Source organism: Oryzias latipes, chromosome 5, assembly GCF_002234675.1.
Source record: "Oryzias latipes chromosome 5, ASM223467v1".
Lineage (NCBI taxonomy): Eukaryota > Metazoa > Chordata > Actinopteri > Beloniformes > Adrianichthyidae > Oryzias > Oryzias latipes.
The window spans coordinates 20,790,147-20,800,852 of NC_019863.2; the positions used below are offsets into that span (position 1 = coordinate 20,790,147).

Below are 10,706 nucleotides of genomic sequence, written 5' to 3' on the forward strand. Positions count from 1 at the left end.
AGAAGCTCTTTTTCGCAGAAGCAGGTTTGGTTAGAGGTTTAATCTTTGAAATCTTCAAAAGGTGTGCAGAGGATATACCCCAAGGTGTGGTGGCTTCCAAACATGACGCCCAAAATCGACATTTGTTTTCTTTAAAATTGCAGTTATTGTGAAATAGTACAAAAATATAAGTATTTTGTCGCTGCCAAGATCTCAGAAGCCCATAAAATATACAGATGGGGAATGCATGTGGAAAGGTTAAAGCAGAGCTTCATTCTGCAGCTGTTTACCTTCATTCTGCATTTGCTTTAGCTTTATTACTGTAATATTTATTAGGAGCTTCACAAGTAATTTAAGAGCGGATGAGTCTCATTTTTAAAGCTATGTTCTTCTGCTCGAAACGGTGTGTTTGAGGTTGTAAAAGAAGAGGAGAAACGTTAAAAAAAAATGAAATAAGAATAATGATGACTCGTGTGAGAAGTTGGTGACAATTCTGATTTAAATTTAGATTTCTTATCCAACTGTAAAATATTATGTTCTCCACTTATATTATTTTGTGGAAAAGTTTGATGTTTGGAGCATTACCCTAAACAGCATGCAGCTTTTTTTAAAAACCTTCTTCAGACGTTCAATGTTTTGATAAAAATAATTCAGTCTGTTCTGATAAGCAATGACAGGATAGAAAATATGCAATGAAGTTGAGGATTATCTGAGGAGAATAGAAAACACCTGTTCAGGTTCCTGAATCTAAAAACTGCACTGCTGTGTCAGGTCCGCCTCTCCACCCTCTCATCAGCATCACTCATCATCCAGCAGAAGCGTGACCGCCCGCACCCCCTCCCAACGCGCACGCCCACTGAATGGGTTCTCCCGCAGCAGCAGCGCAGAAGGGATGAAGGGAAACAGGTCCCCGGGAGATGAGAGCTCCTACCTGGAAGAGGCGCAGGATATTGGCCACCATAATGGATACGGAGCTGGCCGACGCTCCGATCACCCCCACAACTTTTTCCGGCTTCACGAAAACTGGCGGCTCCCCGTTCGTGCACCTCACGTCTGACGTGTCCTTCTGGATGAGCGCCTGGACGAAAGTCAGGGACTGCTCCAGTGCGTACGTGTCCCGCGAGCAGGTGTCCAGGATCCGCGCGCCCAGCGTCACGTTGGGCAGCAGCTCCTCGTCGTTGTTGATCTGGTCCAGAGCGTACATCATCGCCTCCAGCCGGTGGATGCCGTTTTCCTTCTTAATGTCGCCGCACGGCATCCCCGGGACGCCCCTGGCGTGCACCGGGAAAAGCCCCCCCAGCGTCACATCGCCCTCCACCCGGATCGAGTGTGGCGCGTAAATCTCCTGGGAGCCAGACAGATCCACAAGAGCGTGGAGCGTCCACAGGAGCCGAAATGTAAACCCGGCACCAAGCTGAGAGGTTTGGCTCGGGTACCTGCCCATGGCTGCGTCCAATCGCGTTGTAACTTGTTTCGGCAGGAAAATCAAGCCGCTCCTCGACGCTCTCCACGCGGAAAAATGCAAAACAAGCGCCAGGCGGGAGACAGTTGTAGAGACAGTTATAAGATTCTCAAATCCGTGTTCATTCCGGTTCTGCACGTGCACAAGGAGTCAGGGTACAGGATTCCCACAGTCTGAGCCCCAAATCCACCCCTTTTCACGAGCGCATTATTCCTGCGAGGCGCGCAAACAGCAGTCGCACTCCGCCGCTTGTTGCTCCTTGGTCCATGTTGGAATTCGGAGTGAACACGGAGGAAAAACGGAACAAACACAGAGCAAAGAAGCGCACAAACACTCCTTTAACTCCTACAGGAGCTCCAGATACTCTTTTTCCAGCCCGCGTCCAGCACTAATGTCATTTTTGCGCGCGCACACGTGCGTAAAATTGTATGCGCTTTTTTCCACAAACCACAAGGAGAAAGGAGATGAAGCTGCTCCACGCGCGCCGACAGTACGAGACAACTGCGCTGCATACGAGTGCGTGTGACTGTACGCGCGTGTGCTACAGGCTCCTCCTCCCCTCTGCCCCCTCACTCTTTTCCGCCCCGCCTCGGGCTGTCACCTGTGCGCTGATGTGCGTGGAGACACACCGAAGTGAGTATACGTTTTTTTTTTTTTTTTTTTTTTTTTTTTCCGAAGTGAGTATACGTCTGAAGCGCCGTGCGGGCGGAATGACGCGTCCGCGCGCAGAAAAGAAACGGTGCGCGGCACGCTCTCTCACGCATTAACACACACATACCCCCCCCCCACCCCCCCCCCCCCCCCCACACACACACACACAAACACACACAGAAACACCAGTGCACTTCCATGCACCCTGAGCGCGTTTGTACAATAATCACCGTCATAAACGGGCAGCCGAGAAATATTTTCCCAATCATGCGTAGCGTCATGCATCAAAATCACAATGGAATCGAATACGGAAGAATGTCAAAAAGAAAATACCAAAAACACAGAACAGACGATGCTGGATTATGGCACATAAATATAAACCTAAATCGATAATTACTCAATCTGACTCAGTTTTAGGCTGCGCCATGCTGCAGAACCAGTTCTGCTTCAATCCTTTTGGACTCAAAACTGTGAAATCTTTAATCTGGGAAGAAGCACTGGGTCAAACTGTTGCTTTCAAAGCTCCACACCTGCACGTTTCAGCTGCAAAATCAAGAGTCCACCTTTTTCTCAACATAATCAAATATTTCAACGTTTTTCAGTATGAGACAAACTATTTCTACTTATTTATAAAAAATAAAAATAAACCCTAAGCAACCGGTCATATTCAGCACATGATTCATAAAAAAGAATACCAGGTTGAGAGACTCTATAAAAGAGCATTCTGAAAAAAAAAAAAGATGCATCTAGATGTATTACTTTGCTCAATCATCAACTTCAACTTTTAACGTGTTTCTGAAGGCAGACATATAAAAAAAAAGAGAAGAGCTCAAAACTGCATTTCCAAAATTTCTTTATTCAGATTGTGATTCAGGAGCAGACAAAAAAAGTCATTTGAAAGCTTTTGGCTGTGACGTCACACATTTAATTGTCAGGCCACAAGCTCCCTGCTCTGCTTCATTCTGATGCATCAACTTGCAGACGACTAGATCCATGTATGTCTTTGTTTTGGTATCTGGCTCAAAACGGCTGGATAGCTAAAATATTGCTGGTCATTTTTGCTGCACAGGTAATTTGATAGCTAGTGGGAGAGCATGTAAACAGTTTATTGCAGGAAGTAAGGGTGGACTTACTCCACACCAACAGGCACAACTCAGAGGCAAATTTTTGATGAATTACTGCCGCCCTGCAGAAACTATGTCCTAGAAATTGACACAAGTTTTAAGATTTTTGTTAAAATAATCATACCTAAAAGACCACTGAACACTTTTACAATAAATCAAAAGATGATGAGTGTGGGACTTTTAAGGGGTTTAAACAATGAAGAGGGGGGAAAAAAATCAAAATTGTTTACCAATGTGGTCCCAACTCTGATGTGATAAAAATAATCACAAATTCCTTGCAATACATTCATCAAAAAATGCCAAAAGTGAATATTCCAAAAGCATGAATGACAAACCTGTGTCATCTGTCATCAACAGATGGGCCAGAGGAAGAGGACGGAGTGTGACATAAAGGAGACAGTTGATCTAACTTTGGACTTGCAAATTGAGCTTCCTTCTTTTCCACTTCCTACCCAAAGGGCACTGACAACATTCAAATCACACTTTTAACTTCCAGACTCACCACCCTTTCTGACACTCTTCATCTTCAGAACATTTTTAGCAAATTTGTCCTTCAAGATCACTCCAATTCCATTCCACTGTCCATCCACACCATGAAAAAAAATTACTTGAACCTGCTCTTACTCCATACATTTTTGCTCTTTTATAGACTATCCATTCTTCTTCCATCCATCATGTTGTCCAAGTCTCCATCCCTGTCAAAGTCCTCAGATTCAAAGTTTCAATTCTAAGGCCAACACTATTGTTTTACTTTCCTCTCCTTCTTCATCTAACAATAGTCCAATTTCCATAGGCACCCTTTAGGTCAACAGCCCTGGTGGCGATTAGAGAGCACGGGGCCAATGTTTTTCCTGTAAGGGAATAAATGTGTGTGCTGTGTCACACATACAGATTTGCACTCTAATACATACAGCTGTGACTTAATTTCAAAGTCACAATTGTTAAGCCACATATAGTTTTTTGATAGTGACACACGTGTTTTTAATCTCAAAGTTAACCCTTTAACACCAGAACTTTAGATCCAGTGATTACATTCTTTCGACCTCTGCAATTGTTCAACCGTTTACACATTTCACCAAATTCCAGCAGATTCTGAAGCGGAGAAAAGCAGCTTTGCACTGATATGCAACACTATACATTAGTAATGTGTTGCATAACGGTTGCCAGCAGTCGAAGAGTTTTGGCATATCAATGAGCGACTTATTAAGAACATCTCAGGTGTTAAAAGGGTTACAGATGCAATCCACAGTAAATGAATAATTAATTTACAATAAATAATCTAAATACAATGGAAAACATTTTGGCTCAAAAACAAACAAAAAAAAGTTTAGTATTTTCTGAAAGGAATACATAGTTTTTCAGATTTGGAGCATTGACAGAGCAAGTATTCTTTTTAGGTACCGGTAATACCAAGCTGAGTAAACTCACTTAGAGGTAGTTTTTTGTTTTTGTTTTTTCCCCAAGTGTTGTTCCTCCATCTATAGAGAAACATTGCTTAGGCAGAAATTCATATAGGATCAAAATGATGAGAAAAGTAAAGAGATGTTTAAATTATCCATTATAAGTATTTTTAGATTTAAAGTTTTCCACATTTCAGCTGTACATTTTTTTTAAAATCTGAAATCATGAAAACCAAGAATTTCAAGCCTAAGACCACTGAAAATAACCAACCTTTTAAAAATTAACATTTGTATTTTTTAAATGAAGTTGTGGATTGAAGGAAACAACAATCAGCAATCAGAGGACATATGTAGTATTCGTTCAGTAATAAGAACACACACCTTCAGGCTGAACATGCAGAGTGAGTGGCTGTCCAGCGTCGCTGGAGCAGCTCAGCTGTAAGTGCCGACATCATGAACACGGCTTCGGTTGGTTAGCTTTGCAGATTAAATAAATATACAGATGTAGCTGATTTTGCTGCACGCCTGCCTCCCTGCAGCCCTTGGGAAGCAGCTGGCTCTGTTTATCAGCTCTAACAAGGTGTCGTCTGCTAAGTTGTTCAGTGATGGATGCAGAGTCTTGTATTTCTTTACAATGACGTGGTTCTGCTGGAAAATGTCAGCCACTGACAGAAGGAAAGTGAACCTCTTCCATGGTCTTCAGGTTACAAATGTTAAAAATGTTCAGAATTTCTCAATTGTTTTCATCTTTTAAAACACAAAAATGTTCTCATGACTTGTTTGGGGCAAGACACAAGGCAGTTTTTCATTCAAGTGTCAACATTTATGGCAGGCAGACTCTTGAAAAGCGAGGATTGCTGTCATTAAAGTTAAATATCATAGGTTTGTTTATTGAGTTGTTTTCATCCATTTTTCTTTTCATTTTGAGTGCAGGTGATGCTTTGTTTTTGGTTTTTCTGTTGATTTTTTTGTTTTTTTTACTTAGGATGATGTCAAACAACTGGAGGGTGCCTTTCTACCACCCATGGAGAAAGATCAGAATTTACTTTTCTGCTTTTCTATTTTTGTTTTCTTTTATTTAGTTTTTTTCAACAAAAAAAGGAAGACCCCCCCCCCCCAAAAAAAAAAAACAACAACAAAAAAGCAGGAAATTGTTTTTTGATACACATTTCAATCAATCAAATTTTATTTATAAAGCACCATTCATATAAAAGCATAAGTGCTTTACAATAAAACAAAACAAAATAATATAAAAGCAAGCATGAAAATTAAAAGCACAAAAATAAAAAATATGGGCACCCTCCCCGTACCTACACACTGCCCCCTACTCCTTTCACACATCCCACCCCCTAACTGACGGGGAAAGACAATGAGAAATAGGCTGAGCACGAAAGCAAGATGTTGGAAATGCTAATAATTGGAACCTCCCAATCTGTGAACAACTGCATAATCAGCCAAATGCAGCTTCCCAGGCGGCGACCGATCCACCACAGCTAAGCGGTGATGCAGGTTCCCATCTAGAGCTTCGGTGGCTGAACAACAGCCGACTCAGAGAGACAAGACCCAACTGAGGAAGCACTGGAAGTAAAAATGAGAATGAAAAAGAAAACATAATGATAAAAGCAATAAACAGTAAAACATTGAATTAAGGTAAATTAAAACAACGTGTTAAAAATCCAGTTTAAGTTCATAAAACAAGATAAAATGGATAAATAAATAAATAAATAAATAACAATAAATGAATTAGTAACTAAATAATGTGAGCCCGCCTCCTGTTCTTGGTGAGAACTCGTGCAGCAGAGTCCTGGAGAAGCTGAAGGTTCTTAATGTTAGTTTTTGGAAGACCAGCAATTAGGGCATCACAATAATCAATTTTACTCATGATGAAAGCATGCATTAGCATCTCCATATTAGCAAGAGAGAGTAGTGAGCGGACCCTAGCCAGATTTCTAAGATGATAAAAAACAGTTTTAACCACCTATTTTATATGGGGGATAAAAGTTAGCTTAGAGTCGAAAATAACCCCCAGGTTTCTGACTGTTTCTGAATGACTTAACAAAAGTTCCTGTAGCTTCAGAAGCTTTTTCTCTCTCTTGGCTTCAGGACCAATAACTAAAATTTCAGTTTTTTCCTGGTTGAGCTGCAGAAAATTATTTTCCATCCATAATTTCACATCTAAAATACAGTTAAAAATTGCTTTCTATTGCTCTTGTGTCATCAGGAGACATAGCTATGTACATCTGGGTATCATCAGCATAGCTCAGAAAACTGATGTTGTGGCTTCTGATGACATTCCCCAGAGGGCATGTAAATGTTAAAAAGCAAGGGGCCCAGGATGGAACCTTGAGGCACACCACATCTAATTTCATGAACCTCAGAAAAGTGTGTGTCCATGCTTACCATAAAGTTTCTCTCCATGAGATACGATTCGAACCACTTGAGAATTAGTCCCTGAAAGGCCAAGACTTTTAAGTCTGTTTACAAGGATCAGGTGATCAACAGTATCAAAAGCTGCACTTAGATCTAATAGAATTAAAACTGAGATCTGACCTGAATCCAAGGCACACCTGACATCATTGACGATTTTTAACAAGGCTGTCTCGTTACTGTGGTTCGTTCTAAAGCCAGACTGGTTTATCTAAAAAATTTTGTTTTGTAAGAGAAACTCATTCTGCTGAATAAAAACAAGTTTTCTAAAATTGTACATAAAAATGGCAAGTTGGACACAGGTCTGTTGTTATTAAAAACTGAAGGTTCTAAATTGGATTTCTTTAGTGAGGGTTTCACCACTGCAGTTTTAAAGACAGCTGGAAAAATACCTGTCTGTAGAGAGGAGTTCATGATATTTAAAATCTCACTCTCAAAAGACCCATAAAATGATTTAAAAAGTGATGTAGGGATGTGATCTAAAAAAACAGGTTGTTGGATTAACTTGGGAGAAAATTTGACCAAGTGTTGCAGCTTCAACCAGGTCAAAACTGACCAGTTCTTCCTCAGGTAAAATCAAGCCGTCATTTCCAATAAAAAGGCTTTTCTGTCCATTTATGATGTTAGATCTGACAGAATCGACCTTGCTTCTAAAGTGGTCTGCAAAGTCCTCACACAATGAGACGGAAGCTGGCATTGCGTTTTTATTCACAATTGAGTTGATTAAAGATTAAATTGTGGTGAAGAGGACTCTGGGGTTATTTTTATTTACAGAGATGATGTTCGCAAAGTATGAATTGTTGGTCTGATTTACTGTTTTACGTATTATATAGTTTTAGTTGGTTTTGGTATAGTTGATAGTTTATTTAATGAGCAGAGTTAATGGTGGATATTTCTTGCAATGACAACGATCAACGAAACTACTTGTGGACTTTGTTTCTTTGGAAACTAGGAAATCAACAAATAAAAAAAAACATTGCGCTGAACCTCTGGAAACTACACCATGCAAAACAAATTCCTCATACTGGTCAAGGCTCAGTCAAACTCTCAGTAGATTTTTAACTGTTTGAATCTGCTCACTTTAAATGTTATAGATCATACAGAGAACTCTATTTATATTCAAAAGACTTCCCCAACTTTACAAAAAAAAAGAAAATTTAAAAAGGATGAAAAAGGGCTTCTGGTGTGACCGCTGCTCTTAATTAAAGCTAAAATATCTAACATTTCTATAGGTTACCCTAACATCACATTTACACAGTCATTTGGCAGACTTTTCTTCTAAAGTATCTTTCATTACTTTTGCAGAAATTTTCACTCATCTGTCTTTACAAGAGGGATGACTGTGGTGCAGGGGAGAGAGGCTTCTCAGGATAGGGATGGTGGAGAGAGTTTGTGTATGAATGAATGGATGGGTGTGGTAGAGGTCTGGTCTTGCTATGAAGCGGCAAGGGAAACCAGCCTTGGCTGAGGCGCTGCTGTGGAGGTGCTCACGCTGGGCTGTGCAACTGACCGTGGTGCAGTGTTGTGGGGCTTAGACCAGGCCTTAGACCAGTCACACACACACCCACGCACACACTGAAGGAGGAGGGTTTGGGGAAGAGAAGGAGGGAGGTAAGAATGTGTGCCCTGTGTAGGCTACCCCACACTGGATGGATGGATGGATGGATGGATGGATGGATGGATGGATGGATGGATAGATGGATAGATGGATAGATGGATAGATGGATAGATGGATAGATGGATAGATGGATAGATGGATAGATGGATAGATAGATAGATAGATAGATAGATAGATAGATAGATAGATAGATAGATAGCCTTTACAAACATGAATTTAAGTGACATTCCATTTATAATCTGTTTAATATGATGTCATCCAATTCCATAGATTCTGTGAATTTAAGTGACATTCCATTTATAATCTGTTTAATAAGATGTCATCCAATTCCATAGATTCTGTGAATTTAAGTGACATTCCATTTATAATCTGTTTAATATGATGTCATCCAATTCCATAGATTCTGTGGAAGTCTTTTTCCAGGTTTAGGAGCATTTGGAAACGTTTACTCTTCCAGAATTCTGGCATCAGACACTAACATTATAAGATGTCTTGCTTGTGTGTTCAATCTAATTCATCTCAAAGGGGATTCTTATCGGGTTCCCATCAGCACCTTTCTCATTGTCCTTGAGTTGATTTCAAGGGCACATGAAGTTTGGAGGTCTTTAGTGACTGGCAGGTGATCATTGTATACAGCTGAGAACATTGGAGTGACAGGAACACCTGAATTTGATCGGAGGCTAATACGTCATTACTGAAGATGTACATTTTCGGATTTCAGATGTACATGGATCTAGTCATCTACAAGAGATGCATCAGAGTGGAGCGGAGCAGGGAGCTTGTGGCTTGCCGTAATAACTTGTAAGTCAACCATAGAAGCTTTTTCCAGCAACATGTTATCGCCTGCCCTTGATTTACGAAAAATTTGAATAAAGGAACACTACTCAATCATGAGAAAAAAAACTTGTCAAAAACACAATTTTCATCAGAGTGGGTCTTTAGGAAAAATGTCTCAGCTGCAGAAGATTTTTCATGCTTTACTTGCAGCTATAGTCAAAATAAAAGTTCTCAGTATGTAATATCTAACCTCACTTCTGAGGCTAAAAGTGTTGCTCTTCAAAGTTGTCCTAGTGGCTGTTTCACATCATAGCAAGGTTAAAGACATAACTTTACAGAAACTTTTTTTTTCACCATTAAAGTGCCATTTTATTCTAGTGCTATGTGAATCAATCTACTCATGTTTCACTAACTCTGAGCCACTTTTAAGACTTAATATTCCACCACGCAGAGTAAATCAAAGTGCTGCAAGGAGACTTAAAAGACACGCAGAAGTGAGAACATCTTTCCAGAGGAGAGCCTGTAGCACGTCTCTGCTCCATCTGTTTGATAATCACTCCATGAGTCTTTGACACGTCCCTTTACCGAATGCAGACGCACGTTTTCCTCTGGAGACTTCATGTTGCATTCAGACCATGGCCAGCTGATAATTGATACAGTCAGAGCCCTGACGCTCTACGTCTACCTCAAAGACTTGGAGCTGACAGAAGCTGGCTGATCAAACAGCTTGCATCATTCCATTTTGCTCCACGTCTGCAGTTAAAGGTTGCACTTGAGCTAACCACATAGGCGTATGACAACCTGATCTTACGGCATAGCCGAAAAAGTTATCCATGTTCTAGACTTGTCAGAGACAAAGCTGGAGACTAAAAGACAAAGCGGACGATTAGTTTTTCGCCCCTGAGAATAACGCTGCTGTGTAAGAAAAACTATAATTATTGCAGTAGATTCGACTGCCATGTGACACACATATTCTTATAAAAAACTAAAACAAGACAGAAATAAAACAAAACAATAAAACAAACTTTTTGCAACAGAAACACCCTAGAGGAACTTGCTGGAAGACAACAACTGAAAACAGAGTTGTTGTTTTTTTTGTGTTTATAGTACCATCTGACCTGTTGGGGGTGAACTTGCAATGAGTCCCTTGCGCATGTGCGCAGGTTACGAAGGGATTGAAAAAAAAAGAAAAATCTGCATGACATGCCTGCGTCTCGCCTACTTCGTCCTTATTTACCCTTACATGATGTTTGAGTGTTTGCTAAGAC

General features: G+C 40.5%; 1 protein-coding gene across 1 annotated transcript in view; it reads right to left on the minus strand.

The window, feature by feature from the left end:
- Nucleotides 1-2,018, minus strand: part of LOC101164051 (metabotropic glutamate receptor 7) — a 206,934-nt gene extending 204,916 nt beyond the window's left edge. Inside the window, exon 1 of the mRNA XM_004069018.4 lies at nt 911-2,018. Within this exon, the coding sequence (XP_004069066.1) occupies nt 911-1,423 (513 nt within the window). The 5' untranslated portion in view covers nt 1,424-2,018. The remainder of the gene's footprint in view (nt 1-910) is intronic.
- Between the last annotated feature and the right edge of the window lie 8,688 nt (nt 2,019-10,706).